We start from the raw sequence: 26,169 nt of genomic DNA on the forward strand, positions 1-26,169 counted from the left end.
TGAAGAAGGATCTGCTTATGATTTTCAACACACAAGCTTACCTTTGAAGGATGGTGGAGGTAATGAATGTCATGGCTTTGGCTTGCATAGCGGCTTCTGTAGCGGGCTCACAAAATGTGTTCTTTAGACAAGAGGGCGAATGCTTGCAGAGCCACATCATTGAAGGACACGCCAGCCTCCATATCGCCCACCTGCAGGGCAGGCCAAGGAGTTGCTGACATGACCAGCATGTTCACCAGCAGGACTGTGTAAGAAAGTCATTAGTCACCAGACATTGATAAGGTCACCACGGAGTGCAAGGTGCCTGAATGGAAGTATGGTCCTGAAATGAATAAATGCCATTGTTTATTTTATTGTCCATTTTATTTCATGACTGTTACATTTGTGTATGGTACTGTATTGATGAATGCAATCTACTTTAAAAAAGAAAGGTACAGAAATGTTAAATCACCCATACCTCGACTAACACATAACGTTGTTTTTTTAACAGTGTTTTTTTCCTTTTTTTTTATACAGTTGTTGGTACCTTGTATGTATCATCCTCCACTTAGAGTTAAAAACTGAAATTTGTCAATCCTATTAAAAGTGTTACAGAGCACGGTCTGATTTTCATGGTTCCAGTGGGTTAAAAGAGTTAAAAAAAGATTTCCAGTGTTGAGGTGAGGCACCAAGAACTAATAAGTGAATTCGGATTTTTTAAAATAAGGGAACACAGAGAGGCAAAGAACATTGTTTGCAATCACAGGGTTCCCTTTAAATTCAAAACATCAAAGTAAGTAAAAGTAAGTAAAGACACATCTCCCAAGTTTGAGGAACATCTCATCTTCCAGATATTGATCTGAGTTGTCTCCTCTGTTCATTTAAAGGTTGTTGATAACGTCACCTGGAACGCAAAAATAATTTCATTATTCTTCTGTTACTATGTATGGTCACGCAGTATATGTTGCTGAGCGTAACCAAAATGAATGATCCTCTTTTAATAATTATTAACATTTAATTTGACTGAAATTCAATTTTAAGCATGGAACCTTGACATCAAATATATTTTCTGTAGAGCGCATCCGTCCGTCCGTCTGTCCGTCCGTCCGTCCATCCATGAAAAAGCAGGAGTTGTAGTGCCAAAATTACAAATTTTACATTGAATCCATGTGATGCGAGTGTATCAGAATCAGCTCATTACAGTTATGAGTAGACTCGGCAGCTTAACCCCTTACCATTCCTGTTTCGTGTGTTTGCGCTGTCCGATTTAAGTGCTCGCTGAGCATGCAGATATGATTGTACTTTAAAACGGTGGACATTATTCAAATCTCCAGGAACTCACAGCCTGAGGTTATTCTGAATGAAATGCATTTCTTACAGCCTAGAATTTTTTTTTGTTGTTGCTTGACTTTGGGGCTTCAATTTTCACTACAGTATACGATAAACAAGATCCATGTGACTTACTCTCTGCACAGGGGGATGTGTACTCTGTCACAGCTACATCACCTGCAAATATGGTTAAGATAATCATAAGTGATCCGGAGAGAGGAAATTCAAGTTTCATCACAGAACAAGGTAAGGCAGCATACACATAAGAATAAATGTTATAAAATGATGCCCTATGAAATTACATTAAGAAATAGGACAGACATTGTAACAGAAGAGGATCTTACTTGTCTGGTAGTAGTCGTACACCTTCACCACAGCTGCTTTCAAGTTCCTGACCGGCACGTCCTGTTCCAATGTCATGCTGTAAACCACCGTCTTACCTTTCTTTAGCTGCAAACAGAAACCACACTCCACTGAAGGGGTTTGTGCTTCTATTGTGGGCTATGTGGCTATTGTGGTAACAGAAATAGACTCAGTGGGGTCCATGCATGACAATGCCCGTTAAACTGCTTGATGTAGTGGGCCGTGCATGTGACGCGGGCAGTTGGAGACCGCCTTTCCCTCCAGAGTGTGTGTCCTTGTATGGACCCCCCCCACCAAGAAAAAATGACGGGAGTGCTATTAAGATATTTTTAAGATGAAAATGATTCTTCACTCCATCCAGCCATCCATTTTGTGAACGGCCTTATCCTCACGAGGGTTGCAGGTGTGGTGGCAGTAAGCAGGATAAGCCCTTAACTGGTTGCCAGCCAACTGCAGGCAACATATAGACGAACAACCATTCACACTCAACGCCACACCCATGGGCAATTGGGAGCCCTTTATCGGCCTACCATGCATGTCTTTGGAATGTGGGAGTAAATGAGAACACGAAGGAAACTCACACAGACATAGGAAGAACACGCAAATGCCACACAGGAGGGCCAGAGCCAGAATCGAACCCACAACCTCATTCAATAAATTAATTTCTACAATGATTCATAAGGATTGTCCCAGGCTGGTGCTTCATAACACCCGCACCATAAACACATTTTCAGAAGAGCCAGAGGGCACGGCAGGAACATGCAGTAAGGCATAGCGTCTACCAAATACACAACCTCGCTGAAGTAGACAATTGCCCCGCCATGAAAATGTGCCCATCTTTACGGTGACCGCAGTTTACGTTCTACATTACCGACTTGTCAGATGAGTCACAGGCAGAGCAACTTCATGCGACGACTATACTCTTTACAGGTAAACTTAATTTCACTGTTTTATGCACTGTCAAATTTTCAATTCTTTTTGCACAGCTTGCTCTTCTCTAACGAGGGTTTGAACTGCAAAATTCATGACACATAAATGGACCAATACATTCGCTGGTTCCAATAAAATCAATATTGAAAAAACAAAATTCATATGATACATAAATGGACTAACAGATTTCCTAATTAAACAATTGAGGTGGCACGGTGATCGACAGGTTAGCGCGTCCACCTCACAATGCAGAGCTTCCAGGTTTGATTCCGACTCCCGCCTTCCTGTGTGGAGTTTACATGTTCTCCCCGTGCATGCGTGGGTTTCCTCTGGGTACTCCAATTTCCTCCCACATCCCCAAAACATGCATGATAGGACAATATGGGAGTCTAAATTTCCTCCCAAAAACATGTTTGGTGGGCTGATTGAGCATTCCAAATTGATCCTCGGTGTGAGTGCGAGTGCGGATGGTTGTTTGTCTACGTGTGCCCTGCGATTGGCTGGCAACCAGTTCGGGTGTCCCCCGACTACTGCTCAAAGTTAGCTGGCTTGAGCACGCCTGTGACCCTTGTGAGGATAGGCATTTCAGAAAATGGATAGATGGATGGACAACAATTGATCAGCAGTACTATTCCATTGCAAACAGGCTTCAAACAGGATATTTTTACAGGGGAGTGGCCACCGAGCGTAGAGTGTGTCACAGAGTGTCATCAGCAGGTTGTAATAGAAATGCCATCATTGGAAATTGTCATGGATCAAATGCCTGTTGTAAACTTTGGTGCCTAACTCCGACTTTGGCAGAGAGCAAGGGCTTTGTTGCAATGATTACACATTAAGTAGTTGCCTTGTGTTTCAGTTTGAAATGCGTTTTGACATTTTCTCTATTTCTTTTCCTTGCATTTTCCTTCTCTATTCACCGTCTCCCTATTTCCGCGCCGTTAACTAAATGGCTTCGCTTTTGCGTCCAACTTGTCGCGTGCAAATTGTGACGAAAGTGTGTTGTAGCACATAACAGGCTCAAGTTGCAGTTTTAATTTTCAATGTGTTTGCATGCAGTGCAAAATGTGAACGATGACCCGCAAATTGCGATGCAATTTTTTTATTTCAAGCCTTGGTAGTGCAGAGGTATTTAAGTTAGGAAGTACCACTTCGCTTTCATTCAAGTACATTTAATAGATGGAGAAAAACAACAACAACGTTCTTACCCCGTCCAAGTAGATGTTGATATAACCTTCATCCAGGTCTACACGCTTCACAGAGCGGTCATTCTTTAACTAGAGCATCACACAGTAGATTGCTCTCAGCATAGTTCAAATGATAACAGTTGATACAGATATTTGATTGTTGAAGGAAACAAAAAAGAACTCACTGACTCCACAGAGCTTTTTTCCAAAACGTGTCCAGATAGGAGTTTGATGTTAACAATGACCATGTTCGTCTCCTCTCTCCTACCTTGGTAACTGCAAACACATTTTTTACTCTTCAACTCTTGATTTTATGGTTGATTTTATGATGTGTCTTAAGGGACACAGCATCCATTAATTACAGACAATTGGGCTCAAAATGCTTTCAAGGGCTTTTGTGTGCCTATGATCACAGGTGTCAAACTCAAGGCCCAGGGGCCAGATACGGCCCGCCACACCATTTTATGTGGCCCGCGAAGACAAATCGTGCATCAAATTCATGTCATTACTAGAATTGCAAATTGTCTTCACTTTTAATAATATCTTTTTTTTTTTATATTTGACCAGTTTTTACTCATCTGATTTGAAAACGAGTTATTTGTCAGTTTGTTTTGTAGCTTTTACTGTATATAATATGAGGTGCTCATACATTTATTTGGGTTGACAGTCATAATGGCCCTCCGAAAGAAGCTATGACTACAATGCGGCCCGCAAAAAAAATGAGTTTGACACCCCTGCATATGATTAGTCAACAAAATGTTAAATGACTAATGTGTTGAAACAGAAGACATGCAGACACACTTACCTGGCATGGACAAAGAGGATGAGCTGCGGCTTGCTAGAGTTGCACTTTGACATGGTGTTAGCTGAGATGTTGAAGGCGGAAAAATCAGGAGGAGGGGGGATATTGTAATGCATGGAAATCTGGAAGGTGACAGGACCAATATGCTATTAAAAAACACCGTTATCTCGCAAATGCACAAAGTTTAAACGACAATCAAAAACCAGGGGTGTAGTAGGAATCAAATCACTACATGGCCCTCAATGTTCAATCTGTTCTAAATAAATCTAATTATTTAGCTTTAATAAGGGTTAATTAATAAACCCTAAGAAAGCCATTTGTTCAAGGCCTTTTGCAGCGCCTTTCTAAGCAAAAACGCTTTTTGTACTTACATATTTATTATACGGTACTGTATATGCAACAAAGAATTCATTTAATGATAAACTAATGTCCATTTCTAATTAAAAAACAGAACAATATTTCAAATTGGAAGTGCACAAACAGTAAATTATTGTAATTCAGTTCCTGGTTTGGTGAGAAAATAGTAATATGAGAATATGAGAAAATAGGGATCTACCGATCGTTGTTTTCCATAGGCAAAGCATTTCTTTTAATTCAACCCAATTTAGTCATATTTCGAGGACTGCAGAAATTGGATAATATATACTGTTGAGTATGTATAGTGTTCTATATATATATTTTTAATGTTTTTTTAATGGTATCATCACACCAATGCAATGAGGTAAACGATAAATGATCTCTTATGTCAGCCCTTGAGTATCTAGGCTTAAATTTTGGAACCACGATCATGCATGCCTAACATTAGGTAACTAACACAATTCTTGAGTATTAACCCAATATTCGAATTCTGGGATACAATTACAGATACAAAGCAACTGGTAATTATTTGTAATTAGAAGAGGTGATGTAATACCTGTGCCAGAACACAGCTTGCTCCCTCGGCTTTAATGGTGTATTCCCCGGGAACATCGCTCAACTTCTCCTCCTGGTACAGGAGCCGATTGCTCTGGTCCACTATGAACTCCTTGTTCAGACCTCCTAATGATGTCACCATCACTACAGTCCTGCCCTCAGCGCTGTAAGTGGCAGCACCGTATTTCGCCAGCGCCTGGAGGGCCACCACAGTGTCCTGAGGAGTACAGGAGGACAGTCAAGAAGTCTGCGCAGATGGTAGAAAATTCTCCCATTCCTGCTCGCAACCTTTCTTACCTGTGTGGAAGAGAAGCCTCCGTATGGATTTTGCTGCTGTGTGAGCCAAAACACGATGCTAGCGCTATAGTCCAAACCAAAGTCTGGCAGAGCAGGCCCGGAAAGGAGCGCCAGAAGCACATAGGAGGTGATCTCCACTTCCAGAGAATCCAGTCCTGTCCCAGAGGCCCCTGCTCGCTTCCAGTGGCGGGTTCTACCTGTCACAAGAACATTAGTAATCAAAATGTATCACATGGGGTAGCCAACAAACAATTCAATAATGAAGCCAACTGCAATAGAAACTACAGAATAGGGCAGTGTAAAAATTGCAATGCTAGAGAAATAGGCTTTGAATTATATTTTCAGAGCTACACTCGTGTTAATGATTGTAAATTTAGCCCTGCACATACATATAGCTGTTTCCATGCAACAAAAATGAAACAAGATTTGAAAGTGATCCTGTGAGTAATGACGTGAGGTACCCATTGTACTGGACTGCTGGTGCAAATAAGTGATGAGTTTCTTCCTCATCTCTTCTTCCCGAGCCAGGGTGAAGGTGTAGGACATCAGCGCTGTGGTGTACAAGTTATCCAGCTGGTTGGTTGCCTCCTTCAGACAGCCCAGACAATTCTCGATCACAGGATCCTGTCAAAAATCAAACACAGAAATCTAAGGTCTTAACGGTGGACTCACAAAATGATGGCGAAATGCCTCCAAACATTTTGGGCAATTTACAAAAACTAAATACTTATTTTTCTTTGATTTTCTTTCATGTCATAACAGTGGGACTAATTTATATGACAATCTGAGAAAGTTTCTCCTCTCACAAATTGGCAGCTAAACTGGGTGAAGATCCGAAGCCACTGTCAAGTAACAGAGAACACCAATTTAAAGCCAAAACGTGAACAAACAGCATTAAATCCTGACAAGCGGCACATACACAAAATTAAGGCTGGGCGAGTACTGATGCCAGGAATTGGTACTGATACCAATCCCAGACTTATTTATTTCAAGACATCAGAGACCTCAACGGTACCAATACAGGTATTGTTCCCCCATTTTTCTAATCAGGCACTAGAAATTAGAAGAATAAAAAAAAAAAATCCCATTAATTTCATGAAATGTTAAGGAAATTTGGAATAATGGATTGATAGGTCTCTATTTAAAATTATCTGCAAGTGTTTTTTTTTAGGGGGGTTGGGTTTATGTATAAAAGTAGTCATGGTATCGGCACTTGGTATCAGTGACCACTGTACTCAAGATTGAGTACTTATATGTGTGTGCGCGCGTGTGTGTGTGTGCATGTGTGTTATTTTTAATGGCTTGATAAAGGTGATAAAGTGCTGCCTCCACAAATGAAAATACAAGCTATGCTGTCTTTCTGGGGATTATGGGTCGCATACGCTTCACAGTTACCTCGCCTTTTTAGACTATGGGCTCAAAAAGTCTATTCATCTTCCATTATACATGGGTTATTGGTGGTTATTTGCTCAAGAAAGTGCATTGATGAATTTAAAGTTGTAACGTCACTGTAATGTGTGATATTGAAGTATTTTGACAACAGCTTGTCACCAACCTGTTGGTAATTTGGTGAAAAATAATGCTTAGAAGTTGAAAAGAAATCAAATGGCTAACTTTGATGTAACCAGCAGAGACACTGTTGAACAAATACAAAAATAACTAAAACATTCATGACATTTCCCCAATTTTATCAAATACCAATCACTCTTGCAGTTTGTGCAAACCAAGCACTGATATCGCATTTAAAATTTACAACCATAATCATCTTGTGTTATACTGTATGAAAGTTTGAAGAGGATCTGAGGGAATCGTGGCCAGGAGGGCGTAAACAATGAACAGCTAAAAACACAGCAGGCAAGGTGTGATTAACACAAAAATATCCACCTATGTTGCCACATTGAAAACGAAGACCCAGTCAAAGACAACACAGGAGGTTTGCAGTCAACTGTTTGCAAACTAGAAGTGACGTCTGACTCACTTTAATGTCGGTGTTCAGTTCCAACAGGGCGGCAACAACATAAGCCGTCAGTGACACGTCGTCACTCACTCCTCCCTGAAGGGATATTGAAACATGCATGCATTCATACATTTACAGGGTTGGGAGGGTTACTATTAAAATGCATTCCAGTACTGTTACTAGTTAGTTACCTATTAAATAATGTAGGACGTAAATTAATCCAAGTACCATAATATTAATATAATGTAACTTGCATAATTTTAATTACTTTTCGATTCCTCTAATACCAAATATTCAAATTAAGCCAAAATAAAAATAAACATTGCCAACATATGTATAACATACAACAGATAATTGATTACTTAATTTCAGTTTGTTTTCAGTTCAGCCTAAAGACAGGCTCTTATAATCCCGACTGGCAGTATAAGCTGGCATCATCACCTTCATGCCATTGTGGAAGAGTTTCCCCACAGATCGGATGCAGCCATCACGCCCCTGGTTTGAGTACAACCACTTTTTGGCATCCAAGATGTGCTTGGGATCAACAAAGATGTAAGGCCTCGCTCCACCAAATGACTTCATCACAAAGGAGGTCAGCCTAGACAGAGACACACACACTTTTAAAAACAAATCAAAGCACAGAGTCCCTGTGGTGATAGCCCCAAAATGAACCCAGCTATAGGACAATTACGTAACGATCTTGTGTGTAATATGAAGCCTACAAGAGAGTTCAGCTGAATCAGACAGAGGGGCAGCAACATTTTTGAGTACAAACAAAATTATTCACAAAATCCATTAAATGTCGTAAGGTGACACTCCAATATTGTTATGATTGCCGAAAATATTCAAAGAGAAATGAACAGAAATAGTACTTGAAATCAGTGGTAGGTTTAAGGGTAGATCCGTTTTTGCACAGTGTTAGTAAATAAGTAAAAGTGCAGAAATATAGAGGGAGGCCATGAGGCAATAAAAGACAAAAAAGAAATCCTCCTTTTTCTACGCATGCTAGGTCCCTTGAAAGGTGCCATGTAAATGTAAAGTTATGTTATTGTGATTTTTTGTTCATATAAAACCCTTGTAAACCTGTCTGACATGATGAGCGCAGTCGAAGTTGTTTTGCCCACATTACATTGGCTCCTTCATGCAAGCTGTTTTCTCCAATCTTTTGTGGTAAATATTAATGTGATTGGATGCTTGAGTCCTTGTTCCCAATAACAGCCACCCCCATACATACTCACCAAGTGCCAAACTGCCCAGCATTCTTTTAGCAAAACCAAAGCGTTTGTTAAATCCCCCCAGGCGGTGTGCTTTAAGCCAATTAAGAGCAAATATTAACATTTTCTGGCAGCAGCCTCGTAAAGTAAATGGCTAAAATGTTTTCTGGTGCCCGAAAAAGAAAGATGTGTATGCATTATGCCTTCCTTGGCTGCCATTTCTGGTTTCGTATCAAATTAAGCGTGATTTTTAAGCTGAATAAAGTCACCGTCAAACAAAGCACTAAGTACTTAAAATGTTCTGTAACATCTGATGCAACTGCACCGTATTGTGTGTTACATCATTTATTCTGGTATTTTTGGCCTTTTCAGATTATCATCAACATTGATTGTGACACCAGTGACAGGCTCAAATACACTCTAAATATTATTGTGACAGAAAATATAAGTGAACTACTGGCAAAGGAATTAATCAAACTTTTCAATTATCCACAATGTAATAGCAGTCATCTCTACGCAATTTATATTAAAAACAGATTGATAAATGTGGAAACCTCAAGGGTGAAATCATGCACGAATTTACTTCTTTTTGTATGAGTGATACCATCATAAGGGAACCAATGTTGAATAGTCAAATATTTATACGTACATTTCATTAAGATTAATTGTGCTTAGTTAATTGTTTATTTATGTACATTCTCCCAAAATATCCCTTAACATTCTGTATTGTATTCATAATACTTATTTGTTTTATTGTTTTATTTTAACTGTTTGGTGCTTTTTATCGTCCAGGTGCTCGAAAACTGTTTCCACAACTGAGACAGTGTTTCTTATTTTTGATCCCCCAAATACCATCCATCCATCCATCCATTTTCTGAACCGCTTAGTCCCCACGGGGGTCGCGGGCATGCTGGAGCCTATCCCAGCCGTCATCGGGCAGTAGGCGGGGGACACCCTGAACCGGTTGCCAGCCAATCGCAGGGCACACAGAGACAAACAACCATTCGCACTCGCACTCACACCTAGGGACAATTTGGAGTGATCAATCGGCCTACCAAGCATGTTTTTGGGATGTGGGAGGAAACCGGAGTGCCCGGAGAAAACCCACGCGGGCTCGGGGAGAACATGCAAACTCCGCACAGGGAGGGCCGGAGGTGGAATCGAACCCGCACCCTCCTAACTGTGAGGCGGACGTGCTATCCAGTGCTCCACCGAGCCGCCCCCCCAAATACCAATTATTTTAAATTTTTGAGACAAAACACCTTCCACCCTGCTTTCCAACTTACCAGGTGTTGCCAGACGCGTCGCTCTTCCCAAAGGCGCTGTATGAGCCATCGTCATGCTTGTAGGTGAGCTCCCTTTGGTATCCTAGAACACACCCGTCAAATTCTCTATGGCAGCCACACACATATATGCCCTAACCGATTTGTACTTCATTCATGCAAAGGCATGTTTGACGCACAAATCTAATCTTTGTAGGCTACGAGAATTTGTGCATAAAAGCTAAATACAACTAGTAGGTTAAAACTACCTTCTGTTATTTTATTTATCAGTTTTGTCTGAAAAATCTAAGTTGCAGCTTACTGTCCCATTTTACTATCCTTGTTTTACGAACCCCTCTTCAGTGCTGGGAATGCTGACTCACCGCTCTTGAGGAAGTGTGTTGCCTTGTCTTGAATCTCAGTAGTCAGTTGGCCTGTGCTTTTCAGATAGTTGAGAATGTAGATGTTGGGCGCAAACAGCAACATGTTCTGCTCCCCACAGCCATATGGCATTGCCAGGAGTTGGTCCAGGTTCTTAATGGCTCGGCCCATCAGGTCACCTTCGGTCAAATAATCTCATTAGGGAGGTTTCTATGAAGAGTAGTGCTATGAACATGCAGTCCGACTCCGAGAGTGTAAACAAAATATATTTTTTACCAAGTACAGAGACGGTGGCTCTGGCAGATCCCGCAACAAACAGCTCTGGCATCAGAAGGGAGATTTTCTTTTCCACTGGTCCCTCTGCCAACAAAAAGTATACAAGAAGAATGAGCATCATCATTTAAATACATACTACCCACTTGTGCTTTGATAGCCTATTAAATACCTACAAGTCAGTCTCTACAGAACCCATCTCCAACGTGAGATCTACCAAATGACATTATATTTATATCCATCCATCCATCCATCCATCCATCCATCCATCCATCCATCCATCCATCCATCCATCCATCCATCCATCCATCCATCCATCCATCCATCCATCTTCTATACTGCTTGTCCCCACAGAGGTCAGTGGGCGGGGGACACTCTGAACCAGTTGCCAGCCAATCGCAGGGCACACAGAGACGAACAACCATCTGCAGTCGCACTCACACCTAGGGACAATTTGGAGTGCTCAATCGGCCTACCAATCATGTTTTGGGGTGTAAACCGGAGTGCCCGGAGAAAACCCACGTGGGTACGGGGAGGACATGCAAACTCCACACAGGGAGCTGGAATCGAACACATACCGTCCTAAATGTGAGGCTGCTATGCTAATTATTTGTTCCTAATTGCTAATTGACATACTGATTGTTTTATGTCTTTGTATTGTTTGTTACCCACAAATAAATGTACGGCAGATTAAAACTAATTTCAATTACTACAGTAAATAATAACAGTGAATTTCAAGAAGAATCTTCACAATCTAAGATTTGGAAAATGTCTTTAAGATTTTATTTCCTCTGGATTCAAAAGGATAAATTAATTTGATCTGATGGGATCATAATAGGATCCTCCATATTAAATTAATACAGCAGCTACTTGCGCAACCTGCATTTGTGCTTTGCCAAAGCAAATTGTGCTCATATCAGATGAGACTCGTCAGTGATATGAGCATCTGAAGAAGTTTAACTGTATCTATGGTTTTCCCTTTGCGTTTTCCTTTATTGTGAGGACTCTCCTGATTATTCGATATGAAGACATGATTGAATATCAAGTAAAACCAAAGTTACAAGTTCGTCAAAGTTAATCAAACATTTTAGAAATGATCTTAAGAAAATACAAACCTTGACCATGACAATACTTATTTTTTATATGTAGTGGGAAAAAATGACAGCAACAAAATAATAGCAAACTCTTATGTTGGTAAAACAAAGAGCTCCTAAACAGTACAGCAAGACTTTCTGGACAATTTCTAGGTGTAAAACGTACCTGCAGGACAGAGGAGGGCATTGTGACTGACTGACTGAGGTGTTCCTTCAGCCTACAAAAGCAACAAACATGGAAAATGTTCAACTCAAACAATTTAGACAACACAGCATGCCAAATTCAACACACAACGTGGTTCAAGGTTCCACAAAAGGCTGACGATTCTCCCCTGACCTCTTTTGTAGTCTGTGTTTAATGCAATGAACGGGTTCACGAACTTTCGTTCATTGAACGCATTCAGGTACAATACTGGTTGCGTGTGACCAGTACTGACCTCCACCAGCAGGCTGCGCACCACAGTGTCAATACGGCCCACTTCAGGGACAGAAGTCACCTCGTTGCCACACAGCATGTTTGTCTTGAGGGCCTCAGCGCTCACCTTCACATCGATTTTGCCTGTATGCAAACAAACAGTCGTATTCCGAGGTCAGGTAAGCAGGGCTTTGACAAATTTACCGTGAACAGCTTTCCAGACTAATTTATTTTTAGCTTTTATCCCCCACACCTCCTCAGAATTCCGCTTTTCTCGCCCAGATTCCGGTCTTATTTGCTTTCATTAATCCCCATTTGTTTCCTTATAATACACGCTCTGCCCATACCAAATTATCTCCCACCCCCTCCTGTGTCTTTCACAGCCCAAAATTGTTCTCACTAAGGCCAAGTACAGATCAGCCCCTGAGGGAGCGGTTTCCAAGTGTTTCATCAGTGATGCTACCTGACGTGTTAGTACAAGTGATTGTCAGCAAGCCTCGAAGAGGAGATGGAGCAGCACGATTTGACACTCAACAAAGCCTCGTCGCTGCTTGATGGAAGCAATTAAAATTCCTTAGCTTTCATGCCAGCTAGTGTTCCAAAAACAGTGTTTGTACCATAATCCATCTAGTTTTGGTTCTGCATTGTCATTCCATTTCATTTCACTAAGTCTAAAACACATTTTACTGTCTTCCCAGTGGTAAAGCTTAAAATACTGTAAACATTGCATGGATGACATTCATTCATTTACAGTTTTATTTCAATGGATCAACTCAATGTGAAATATTTCAAATGTAACATCTTACTTTACAGTCATTTTCGAACTATAAGACACTACTTTTTGCACAAGCTTTGAACCCTGCGGCTTAGCTATAGTCCAGTGTGTCTTATCTATGAATCTTACAGATTTTTATGATATTGTATGAGGATTTGTTTCGGTAATGCAGGTAATAAAAATGAGGACATTTCATTTAAAACACCTGTGGCTATAAATGAACAAAACAGGATTTCCCCCTGTTGTGTAGCTACACAGGGACATAATATGTAGATGTGATATGTAGAACCGATGAACCAATCAGAGGATATTACGTTTTACGTCAAACACGCCGGGGCGGTAAACCAATCAGAGAACTGTGGATAATGCGTAGAGTACGTACCTCCGCCGCAAATAATGAACAAATACTATCGGTTTCTGCAAAGAAAACAGCATTAAGACCCTCTAAAATGGCATCGACAAAGAGACATGCTTACAAGGCACAATTCAAGCTTTCTGGAAAGCCGGAATCATTGCCAAAGAGCAACGTAACAATAACAAGACAATGACAAGAGGGAACTATGATAGATTTGCGTATGAAGGTTGATTAACAATAATGTCAGTACAGTAGAGTACATGGTTAAATCCTAGAATAAAGTACAACCGAACTCACGTTCTTGCTCCCGTGACATTTTTGGTTCACTGTAAGCCATGGCAAGGCCTGTGTGTGAATTAAGTACAGAAAAGCCCCCGCAACTAAGTTTGCACCTTTTAATTTGAAGTGCCTTATTGTGCGGAAAATACAGTAATCCACTTTTGCGTTATCTGGAGTCACTGTGCATTTCGGCTCTATAAATGTACTTTTCCTCAGTTATACAATAATTTGGAGACTGTCCACAACTTCTTAATCTTCTGTCTCATATCACATCTGCAATTTTTTCATATTCTTCCTTGTTTTCAAACAGTTATTCATTCATAAAATTGTTAGATAATTGTAAGCTAATGCATACATACATATTCAGTCAGATAGAATGAAGTAACACATAACAGTATTAAGAACACAGTAGTTAAATGTTTTTAAGTGAGGTAATCATTCTTACCAAGGGTAGTTGGGGTGACAATCCAAGAGAAGGTTCTGCTGTCCTCAATGCATAGACACATGCTGTATTCACAGTCGTCACAATTTCTGAAGGTATACGTGTCAGACTGGGCCAGTGTAACTTTCACCTGTAGATCCACACAAAATATATATATCACTTTTTTTTTCAAAAGGATCTAAAGTGGGGGAAGAAAGCAGTTAAAATACAAATTTACAGCATTAACACTAAATTTGTCACTATTGAATAGTATTTTTTTGAATCAATTACTCTATTGCAGGGGTATCAAACTAATTTTTGTCGCGGGCCGCATTGTAGTCATAGTTTCCTGCGGAGGGCCGTTGTGACTGTCAACCTAAATAAATGTATGAACGCCTCATATTATATACAATGTAAGCTACAAAACAAACTGACAAATAATTTGATTTCAAATCAGACTAGTGAAAACTTATAGTTTAAAAAGAAGATTTTTAAAAGTGAAGACAATTTGCAATTTTAGTAATGACATGAATTTGATGCAAATATGTCTTCGCGGGCCACATAAAATGATGTGGCGGGCCGTATCTGGCCCCGGGCCTTGAGTTTGACACCGGTGCTCTATTGATTATTATTTACTTAAATATAATTATTAATTAATTCAAATTATACGTATGTGCAATGCGCAAACCACATGAGATATCTGGGCTCTTCTCCCAATGCAACTTTTGACTACAAAAGCAGGTGATCAGGACAGACATGCCAGTTTCCATACAAACATTCATTCGTCCTCTGAACCGCTTCTCTTCACGAGGGTCGGAGGTGTGCTGGAGCCTATCTCAGCTGTCATCGGGCAGTTGGTGTGGGACACCTTGAACTGATCGCCAGGCAATCGCAAGACACACATAGACGAACAACCATTCGCACTAACAACCACACCTACGGGCAATTTGGAGTGGTCAATCGACCTATCATGCAAGTTTTTGGAATGTGGGAGGAAACGGGAGTCCCCGAAGGAAACCCACGCAGTACGGGGAGTACATGCAAACTCCACACAGGCAGGCTGGAGCCGGACTCGAACCCTGCACTTCTGAACTGCGAGGCGGGCGTGCTTACCAGAGCACCACCATACAAACCAAATTTAAATTATTTCTATTCAGTATTCATAAGGTCCCATTACAACCAGGTGTTACATGATAGTATTTCGTTAACGAGTAATTGATATTTACCATGATGCATTTAGAGAGATAGTTGAAGACAGTGGCTTTTAGAATAAACACTTCCCCACGGATGACAGAGTAGGGCAGTGTCAGACTGACAAAGAAGGGCTGGAATGCTGTCAGCGCAGTGTTGGGCGCCACACCGAAGCCCACAGAGGAGACGCAGAAAGCTCCAGCAGCCCACTTGGTGATGGAGTCTGGGACCGTCTTCTCCACATTCACGGTACCCTGGTCTCTATACACACGCAAGCCAGGACAATTACCAGGTTGCTTTGAGCTCAAACAAGACTGGGACGTTTAGTATTTCAAACTGTCAAGTTTTGAATATCTGCCATCTGAACATATTTACCCAACAGAAACTAAGTCCCAGATCCACGTTTCTGGGAAGAAAGTCCTAATGGTCTCCTTCTTCTTCTCCTTCATAGTTTTCTCCTGAGTTGTCTCGACAATATCAGAGACCCGCATCACATTAAAGGCCAGGGAAACCGGAGAATCTACGACATCTGCTGCGAAGACATAAAAAATTACTTTACCATGAATCAGCTGCAGGAACACACTCACTGTCATTATGTTTGAACAAAGAACCATATTGGTGTAAATTAGGGCCACATTTTCACAGTCAGAGAAATGAATCACTCCCCTTACACAGAAAACCAGAGTGCTTCCGAAGAAAAAAATTCATTAAATTTAAAACAAGGTAGACTTCAGGTGCCATGCTATAGTTATGGAATTCATGAACAAAAAGTATGTGTTCCAATGAGCAGCATCTTGTGCAAGAAGCTCACGAAATTGTGGGCGATAAAAGAATATCCTGTAGAAAACATACCATCGTAATAATACCCAAATCTTTCTAGTAGGCAGTTTTGGGGTTTCTTCACATCAGAATTTGTCACAAGCTTGACTCCAATCTCCTGAAATAGAGAAAAACATTTGTCAAGCCACAAAACATTAACTACAAAACTACTGCTTCTACTTCGAATTCTTCTTCTACACCAAGAACATCTACCTTGTCAAAGCAATCTCGAGGGAAACAAATTAGAATTATATTTTGTTAGGAGATTAGATAAAAGTTGCTTTTTCTTTTTTAAATTTCTAATTTTTAAAATAAAATCTTGGCTCTTCCAGTTCGCTGGAGTTCCTTCCACAGATGTAAAAGTTTGAAATATGTGTGTGTGAAACTGTGTGGCATTTGTTTCAAAACTAAATAAGTTTTGAAACAAACTGAAAAGTGTCCCACAAGCTCTATACTATAATGCCATGCTTGATGACACATGCTTTATAAATAAAGCAGACCAGTCAATAGTACCGTATTTTCCGCACTATAAGGCACACCTAAAAACCTCCAATTTTCTCAAAAGCCGACAGTGCGCCTTATAATCAGGTGCACCTTATATATGCACCAATATTGAACCACTACAGCAGGCGTGTCCAAAGTCAGGCCCGCGGGCCAAATGTATATATCTTATATATGGACAAAGTTTTCAAATGGGCCAGTCATTGAATGTGCGCCTTATAATCCGGTGTGCCTTACATGTGGACAAAGTTTTAAAATGGGCCATTCATTGAAGGTGCGCCTTATAATCTGGTGCGCCTTATGGTGCGGAAAATACGGTACATCGTGTCGCCTTACTTTAAAGATGCTAAAAACATCATCCTTCTGGTTGGTTGGTCCAAAGTAAAGTGAGCGCTTGCTCCTCCCTTCTTCTACATCCACCAACATCTCAGGCTCAGGCTGTGGCATGGGCTCAGGGAAGCAGGGATATGGCTCATAGTCTTCAATCTCATGCGAGTAGCCTGACAGCTTCTGCAGAGGCAGCTGATTGTACACCTACACAGAGTTAACCACAATATTATCAACAAGGTTCTAAATCTTTTTTTTTTCCTTATCACCAGCCAATGTACATAGAAGGCGAACAGCAACATAGTGTAGAAAGGGTTGGACATCCTTTAAATTTGAATGATTCCGATTCCTTGTTTTGATTCAGAGCACAAACAATTCTCGATTTCGATTCATTTTGTGGAGTCCAAACTACGTCCATTCATATTTAGTGGCTCACAGTACAGACTAAAACAACCTCACGGCCCGTCTCATTTGCCTACATTCTACTACGATACTTCACTTACTACACTTACTATACTTTACGGTACTTACTATACTTATTACTACTGTGAAAGTTACTTACACTAACTTTCACAGTGCGTGACATGGCAGGAGAACAGTAGAAGTAAATTCTCATCCGTCACTTTTTCAATCAATCAGTCTAAATCCGATAAACCCACAGGATAGGCCAAACATTTGAAAAATCATAATGTTTTGCTCTATTACCTTGTTGCTTTTTCCAATTATACAGTATACATAAAAATCTATAATATACATCCTTAAAAATGATGCATCAGAAATAAAACGATTTGGCTTAAAAATTGCACCAACCCAATTTGTTGCGTCGAATTGACCCAACTTCCTGGGTCGGTCCAATTTTCAAACCAGCAGTTTTAAGGGTTTGTATTACAGCTTCACATATTTTATGTGCACTGGTGTGAAAGCAGCCCTTCCCTCCTTTGATTGTCTATATGTGGGCCTTTAATGTTGGGACAATCCTACTTACCAATTTTGGATGACCTCACCTCAACTAGTTTACAAATGCACTTGTATTAACATTGTAATCTTTTATTTAATTTTACCATGCATTTCTCATATGATTATTTTTAACCAGTTTTAATAATTAACTTGAATTAAAAGTTAAGATTGTTTTATTTTTACAAGAGCTTTATTTTTGAAAACTCCATGAAAATAAAGTCACAGCTGTGTGTCAATGATCTGTGTGTGTGCCCCCAGGCAATGCACATGCATGTGCCTCATGCATCACTGGCAAAAGCAACGGGTATGCTTTTATCAACATCCGCTATTAGAAATTCATTTGGCAGGTTGGCGGTTGTTAACTTAGAACCCTGATTATCAATACTCAATTTTGTGTGAACAGATATGTGTTAGATTTTAACAGCATTTAGATTTCATACAGAAAGGCCATAGCAAACAGATTTCAAGCCTGAAATTTCTTGTTCTACTGTACCACCTTAAATAAAATCTAAGTCGTTAATTTGTTTTGTTTAAGAAATTAGTACATACGTACAACAGATGAGGCATAGTGTTAGTTAACTTACATAACCAACGGTGAGTTCCCTCTCTGATTGCAGCAATAAGATGCTTTGGTCAATGGCTCGAACGGAGCACAAAGAGCCAGGCTGAGCCTGCAGTTTCAATGTAGTTTTCTCTGCTGGAAGCTCTTGGAGGGACGGGAACTTAAGAGAAACCTGCACAGAAGACAACAGGGAGTCAGAGGTGATTAATCCAGTTCTCAAATGATCTTTTGTTTGACACCATTTACTATATCTATTGCATTCAGACTCCATTATGTTTGTTTTTTTGCTTACAGTATTTAAAAACAAGAAGTACCTTATTTTTTAGACAGAGCTGGATGGGGAAGTCATGGCTGTCTGCCACAGCCTCACCACCAGGCAACACAGTGTAAACTACAACCTGTGCGAAGGGTGCCAGGTCAATCACTTGATGAAGGGGTATGGTCAGCTCCCCTTTGTTCACTGACAGAGAGAGGAAAAATACATCATACGTTGAAATGAACAATGTTTCAAGCAGGAAATTTAGTGAGTCTTTTTCGTTTTGATTTGATGAAATTACATAATAAAGTAAGGTGGCAGGGTGGCGCACTAATTAGTACGTCTGCCTCACTGATCAGATGTTATAAGTCTGATTCCGGCTCTGGTCCTCCCTGTGTGGGATTTGCATGTTCTTCCTACTACGTCCCAAAAACATACATGGTAGGTTGATTGACCACTCCAAATGACCCAGTTTGGATGGTTGTCAACTGGGCTAGAGGGTTATGCACCATTCCCCAAGACAATTTGATTTATAGCCTTTAACAGAAAACTGTTATGTACGGTCGGTGTTACGTTCTGTATGTTGTGGGTTTTGGTTGAGCTAAATCCAATCTTTACCACGCCGCACTTAGATTGGAACACTGGGTCTTGCATTGTGTAGTGACGTCATGGACAGTCAAAACAGATTTGATTGTTTGAAACTGTTAAGACTGTCCATATCCGATTTTGAAACTACCTCCCGATTGTGGGTTCAATCTGTCTCGCACAAATTAGATTTGTGACTGTTCATCAATTGCCTTGTGACTGTTCAGACAACACAGCAGCCATCCAGTTTCAATCTGGATGGTCTTAAAATCAGATTTCTCGCAATCTGAACACATCCTTAACTCCCTGCTTCCTTTCATTCCTTGTGGTCCTACTCATGTCTAGTTCCCGGATGGGTTGTTAGCTGAATGTCGGCAATTATTCTTCCTCCTACTTTAATCCCTGTTTCAGCCAAATGGTTAGAAAAAGGGTTCATTTACAGAGACTTCATGTGCACACAAAACCACCTGCTGGGCCATGTGCAAATGTATCTTAACCAAACAATGTGTGATGTACTGGTGCATAAATTATTTTCATGTCTGTTTCGACTCTTGGAAATTACTAAGAAAAACAAAAATTGTATAATGAAACAATTTCTTAACAAAGTCTATTGGCCTAATACAATATATTTTGGGTTTCACAGGGGTAACAAAGTAAATGGGATTCTGTATTTTTTTTCCCTTCCCAGTGAATTGTTATTGTACTCAATTTCGTTGGAACATAAAGATTTCACTGTTGCATAAAATAAACTGTTAAATTAAGAACAACAAAAAAACAACAACAACCTAATGCGTCCAAAACGGTATATCCAACCCAATGCAGACTGAGGCTCAAACCCGCACGTCTATTGTCCAGTAATTTGAAAGTCGCTGTGCTGAACCACCTTGCACAGGGTACTGCCGATATCTTCATTTGTAAGGATTCCCAGGACTGTGTGTATAGATTTGCACAGCTAAACTCTAACTAAAACACTACTATAACACCTTCAAACTGCAGTTTCCAAACCACAATATCCAAATCACGAGCTGCTGTGAGTCTTATTAAAAAAAATAAATAAATAAATAAAAAATACTAAACTAATCGACCCACTGCCTGAGGGGTTTATATTGCTGTCAAATGTTGCGAAACAATCCAAAGTGTTTTTTGATACAGTCACAAAGTACAACAGCCAGCGAGGCTACGGGCATCACCATTTTTGGCTCCTCCACTAAATAAAACAACCATAGTAAATAGTAAATTTAAGTTGAATAATTTCAAGGGAACCCTTGCATCCTTTGATATTCTTGTTTGCGGACCTTAGAGGAAAACTACCACACATATTTTCAAGGTGGGAGGAATCCAGTGAACCTCATGACAACCAACACAAGCACAAATAAACAAAGACAAATTACCTGCACCCACAGTAACAGCCACCGGGAGAATGCCATGCTGCACAATTGATCCTTTGGACAGCACCTAAAAATTATGCATACAATCAGCAAAGTGAGTCGTCACCTTATCGTTGTGGAGGGGTTTGCGTGCCCCTATGATCCTAGGAGCCATGTTGTCGCGGGCTTCATGCCCCTTGTAGGGTCACCCATGGCAAACGGGTCCTAAGTGAGGGGCCAGACAAAGCACGGCTCACAGAAGCCCCTTATGATGACTAAAATAAATAGACTTCGTTTTCCCTCGCCCGGACGCGGGTCACCGGGGCCCCCCTCTGGAGCCAGGCCTGGAGGCAGGGCTCGAAGGCGAGCGTTTGGTGGCCGGGCCTTCGCCCATGGGGCCCGGCCGGGCACAGCCCGAAAAGGAAGCGTGGGTCCCCCTTCCCATGGGCTCACCACCTGTGGGAGGGGCCAAAGGGGTCGGGTGCAGTGTGAGCTGGGTGGTGGCCAAAGGCAGGGACCTTGGCGGTCTGATCCCCGGCTGCAGAAGCTGGCTCTTGGGACATGGAATGTCACCTCTCTGGCTGGAAAGGAGCCCGAGCTGGCGTGCGAGGCAGAAAAGTTCCGACCAGATATAGTCGGACTAGCCTCCACGCACAGTTTGGGTTCCGGTACAAGCCCTCTTGAGAGGGGCTGGACTCTCTTCCACTCTGGAGTTGCCCACGGTGAGAGGCGTTGAGCAGGTGTGGCCTCCTGAATGACTATTTAAAGATCCTTTTGCTCGCTGATTGATTAGGCATGGCCTGATGTCATCCAGTGAGAAGTTCAAAAACTAAGCATGCCTTCTGCATCCTGCGCCGCTCTCTCTTGTGACTTGGTATTTTTTATCCAGCTCTGTCCTGTTACTTAGTATTTTTGTATATCATGGCTCTCGAAGGTTTTTCCACTTCCGTGTCCTGCCTGCTTCTGGGCCAAAATTATGCTGCTCAAGTCACACACACAGACTTTTGAAACTTGCACATTCAGGGTGTGTCTTTCACACAGCAATACATTTCGAGTACAAACTCAAGTTGCCAATACTGAAATGCAATACTGAAAACACCTGGACTCACCAAGAAGAGAAAGTCTAAGGTCTCTTGTCCCTTCTTGAGTTCTTGTCCCTGGATGATGTACTGAGCTCGTACTGCGGCATCTTTGTCACAGGAGATCCTTCCATGGACCTGCATCAGCTTCAAAAAACTACTACTCTTTGAATAGAAGGCATTAACGTCATGATAGGCTGCCCTGTACTCTGGTTTCCGCAAATCTGGAACATACTGCTCATCATCATCGACCAGTTTGGACTTGGCCTGTAAACAGAAAAACAAGAGAATGGTGGAATTCAGAGCTTTTTGTAACATTAAATTTAGGATCAGTTGAGTCAACTTACATAACTTCTGATAACTTCTTTCTAATACAGTTTTCAATTCTGATGTATTCAAATACGACAAAGGTAACTGAGTGGCTGCGTTCACACTGAGAGACGTGATGCCAATTCAGATTTCTGATTTCTGATCTGATCTTTTTATGGAGTCGTTCACGTCACATAAACAAATGTGGCTTCTAATGTGTGATGTGACACGCATGCCCATAAAGCATAAAGTCAAGCAACATGCATTGGAAAAAAAATACATCCCGTGGCACAATGTTTCTGTGTAGAAATGTAGAAATAATTTGATGGTGTCATGAACATCGATGATGGAGACTAAATATGACGTCACGTCATTGTCGTGCATGAAAAACGGACTTTCACCTCAAATGTCCACTCTATTCCCTTCCTGCAACAAGGAAATATTGGTCTTTTGATGATGTGTAGTTCAGACATGTACAGATGAGTGTTCATACTGCAGATACATTGCTCACATATTTGATTTATATCCACAAACGTAAAAGGCCCAGCTGGCATTTGGAAAAATTTAAATTGTACATGAAAATTAAATGTGTCGCATATGGTCATCCATATCCATTATCTGTAGCGCTCGTTCCCACAGGGATCGCGCTGGAGAATAATCCAGAAGCCTGCCATCAGGCAGTAGGTGGGCTAATCGTAGGACACACATAGACAGACAACCATCCGCGTACGCACTCACAAGAAAATTTGAGCGCTACATTGGCCTACCATGCATGGTTTGGGGAAGTGGGAGGAAACCAGAGTACCCCGAGTAAACCCACGAAGGCACGGAGAGAACATGCAAAAGCCGGATGGGCCGGAAGTAAAATCGAATCCGCAACCTCCGAACAGCGAGGCGGACCTGGTAACCACCGTGCCGCCCTATCTCATATCGATAAAAACAATCAGAATTGCACTCAAGTGTGAACCTAGTCTTTTGTAGATGGGTTTAGATCGCATATGTATCCAATATTTTGTAGTGCAATTTCAGTCTGAATGATCTGATTGTATATACAAGTTGTTTTGAGTAACGGTACTCACTTCATATTTGATTTTAATTGAATCCAACTTGAAAGATTGGGCATAAAGTGGACATAGATGGTGACAATAGACGACCACAAAGACAGTTCATTTGTAACATGCAGCAATTACGTCACATGACCTTTAGTAGAGATTGAAAAGCCTCTCTCAATTCAGATATATTATACTTCCTCTTGCTTGGCTCTTCTGTAGATATGAGATTATAAAAAGATGAACCCCTACACACTGGATATCTACATTGTGAGTCGAGGTGCACCAATCAATTGATTTATCTAATTTTGTTTCTCTATGCATTGGATGTGTTAAAATTTGTATCCAGTAAGTTTTAATAATAACATTTGACAACTGACAACAGAGTTCAATTCTGAGCACAAATTAAAAGATTTTGGGGTGAAAGTTTGGTTTTCAAAGTCAAAGTCAGCTTTATTGTCAATTTGCAAGAAGAGTCTGGAGTTTTGTGTGGAAGGATGATCCTACGATTAGCCCACCTACATGTGGAATGTAGCTTGAAAATTGGGTTTTGTGTTCACACTTGAGAGAAAGGGAGAACAGCTTCCGAGAAATGTGCCGTGGCAATTGAGAAAAACTGTGAACATTTTTGTAGCCCACATCTAAAGGTGATATAGATTTATGACCAAACATCTCTTTCAGTGAAGTGTACATAATTGAGTTGACATTACAGGCTACATTAGCCTATAGAGGCAAATGTAGGTGTTTTTATGTGTACAATTCAAACAGTTGGAGAAAGACATTGGAAAAATGACACAAAACTAAATAAAATCAAAATGTAGTTCACTTTCCGCATAGATAGTGTCTCCACAATATGTCACAAATTAGCATCCAAAATCTTAATCTAAAACAACTAAGATTGTTGCCCTGCAACAATTTTTGCTTGGCTGACATTTTGCTTGTAACCTTAGGGAGCTCACGCCATGATTTTTGGGAAGCACTTTCAATCAATGCCTTTTTGTGGACCTCTTCAAGATGTTTCAAGTAGTCATGCAGTTTCTTGATGTCCTCAGAGGGAGTGGTTGGGTGCTGTTCCATTTCTTCTGGTCTAAAGTCTTAAGCACATTAGAGGACACGTGACGTCCATTCCATTTCAATTAACTTTGAAAACATAATGCTTCTTGCAATATCTTTGACACACTTAAGAGTGAATGCCGCAGTTTCAGTGCCGTTGCTGGAGTACCAAATCTGTTAATGGCGTTGTCGAATCCAGTCATGGATTTAACCGCCTCCAGAAGTGAATTGAACTTCACAGGATCTATCAGGTTCCTCAAAAATATTATGTTGTGGTCAATTTTCTTGGCTGATATAACTAGTCTGCCAAGCTCCCTCATTTTATTTCTCATGTCAGCATGGTGTCGTCCCACTTCTCCATTTTGCATCTTCTCACCTACGGAAATTATAAGCACATCTGACTTAACAACAAACATCTTCTCACCTAAGGGAATTATGTGCACATCTGACTTGAGTGACAATATCGTAAGTCATGCCTTCCAAAATCTTTATCAGTTGATCAGTAATTGGCAACATCAGGGAAGCAGTGGATAGGATCTTTCTTTTCACTGGGCCAACCTTGGTCACTTTGAATTTCCAACGCTTGTGATGTCTCCAGAGGTCTGTCCTTATATACATTGCAAAACAGAACTCGCAAGTAGTCTGCTTCAATGTATGGGTGAAGTGCTTGTCGTTTGGGTACAATTAGTCATTTTCCAGAGGAAAGAACTGAGCAATTGAGGTGGTACTTTCTCATATTAATCCATTAGCTGAGAAGAAGATTCCATGTAGATGTCCCTTGGTTATGTGCAAGTCCCTCCGCCACTTCAGTTTTCTCAGCGTGCTTCTGCTCACAGTAAAGGCCGTGATTCTTCTTATCATAGACGCTCTGAGATGAAGTGTTTGAAGAGATTTTTACCTCAATACAACCTTGGGGGTTTGCTTTTATCAGGTAAGTGGGTGGCTGGTTTCCATGCAACTTCTTCTATTTTCTCTTCTTTTTTTCTATTTTTTGGTTTACTTTATTCTCGTCAGACATTTCGTGAAAAAAAGAAACCTGTTGGTCAGAGAAGTTTGAAATCAGATTTTTTAAATAGCTGTTTTCCTTAAAAAAACATGACTACTTGTTAACATCGACAACATAATAAGATTATTTCCAAAGAGAATATACCTACCATAATTGAATAGCTCTCTTCAGGAAGAGAGCATGATTGTATCAGGTCACTCATCACCTCTGAATGATTGTTCTGCACCTGATCAAAACATTCAGAGATGTCCATCTTTAATGTTATGTTATGATGTTTGTTTTGTTGGTCTTAGTCTGGAACACAAAAAATACAAAATAATCAAAGAAGTGACAGAAACATGTAACATATTATCATTATTTGCCTTAAAAAGGAATCATGTAGAACACATCAAATTGTTTAGTCATGTGGTTAATTGTGATTTAACAGACAATCCCTTTTCACATTGAATATGAGTAAAACCACAAATGTTTAAAACAAATTAAAATGATCAAAGCAACTAATCAAATCATTCAGGGATGTCTATCTTCTCTGATGTTTTGTGGACAACTGTGTGATCTAATGCTCTTATCCCGTAACGCGAAGAAAACAAAATCATTAATGAAGTGACAGAGACACATTTATCACATTATCATGGAAAGCTATGCATTGTAAAACACTTCAGGTTGTGTCATGTGGTTAATTGTTTTTAACAATCAGACAATACCGTTTCATATGGAATACGAGTAAAACCATTAATGTTTAAAATAATATGCTTCTCCTTTAGAACGTTGTGTTCACCCATATTCAAGCAAGAAGTCTATAAATATTCCATAACCTGGTTTAAAAAGATTAAAAAAAAGCGAGAAACTGTCTCTTATCAAATCATTGCAGATCATATTGCAACAT

The 26,169-nt window shown here is 40.5% G+C and overlaps 1 protein-coding gene across 2 annotated transcripts in view; it reads right to left on the minus strand.

The window, feature by feature from the left end:
- Nucleotides 1-328: 328 nt before the first annotated feature.
- The window catches only part of LOC125972192 (alpha-2-macroglobulin-like protein 1), a 52,701-nt gene continuing 26,860 nt past the window's right edge, over nt 329-26,169 (minus strand). The window contains exons 12-36 of one of the 2 annotated variants that reach the window (XM_049725654.2): nt 21,897-22,133; nt 20,812-20,875; nt 18,894-19,039; nt 18,602-18,751; nt 17,070-17,267; nt 16,266-16,350; nt 15,789-15,942; nt 15,449-15,674; nt 14,247-14,373; nt 12,415-12,536; nt 12,144-12,195; nt 10,887-10,970; nt 10,613-10,789; nt 10,254-10,335; nt 8,195-8,351; nt 7,775-7,849; nt 6,258-6,420; nt 5,797-5,993; nt 5,501-5,716; nt 4,591-4,709; nt 3,971-4,061; nt 3,807-3,875; nt 1,653-1,758; nt 1,444-1,485; nt 329-883 (exon numbers count right to left, since the gene is read on the minus strand). In XM_049725654.2, the coding sequence (XP_049581611.1) occupies nt 861-883; nt 1,444-1,485; nt 1,653-1,758; nt 3,807-3,875; nt 3,971-4,061; nt 4,591-4,709; nt 5,501-5,716; nt 5,797-5,993; nt 6,258-6,420; nt 7,775-7,849; nt 8,195-8,351; nt 10,254-10,335; nt 10,613-10,789; nt 10,887-10,970; nt 12,144-12,195; nt 12,415-12,536; nt 14,247-14,373; nt 15,449-15,674; nt 15,789-15,942; nt 16,266-16,350; nt 17,070-17,267; nt 18,602-18,751; nt 18,894-19,039; nt 20,812-20,875; nt 21,897-22,133 (3,162 nt within the window). In that variant the 3' untranslated portion in view covers nt 329-860. Of the gene's footprint in view, nt 884-1,443; nt 1,486-1,652; nt 1,759-3,806; nt 3,876-3,970; nt 4,062-4,590; nt 4,710-5,500; nt 5,717-5,796; nt 5,994-6,257; nt 6,421-7,774; nt 7,850-8,194; nt 8,352-10,253; nt 10,336-10,612; nt 10,790-10,886; nt 10,971-12,143; nt 12,196-12,414; nt 12,537-14,246; nt 14,374-15,448; nt 15,675-15,788; nt 15,946-16,265; nt 16,351-17,069; nt 17,268-18,601; nt 18,752-18,893; nt 19,040-20,811; nt 20,876-21,896; nt 22,134-26,169 lie in introns of both variants that reach the window. The other variant, XM_049725653.2, reaches the window with a different exon arrangement.

The sequence above is a fragment of the Syngnathus scovelli genome, chromosome 7 (assembly GCF_024217435.2).
Source record: "Syngnathus scovelli strain Florida chromosome 7, RoL_Ssco_1.2, whole genome shotgun sequence".
Taxonomy (NCBI): domain Eukaryota; kingdom Metazoa; phylum Chordata; class Actinopteri; order Syngnathiformes; family Syngnathidae; genus Syngnathus; species Syngnathus scovelli.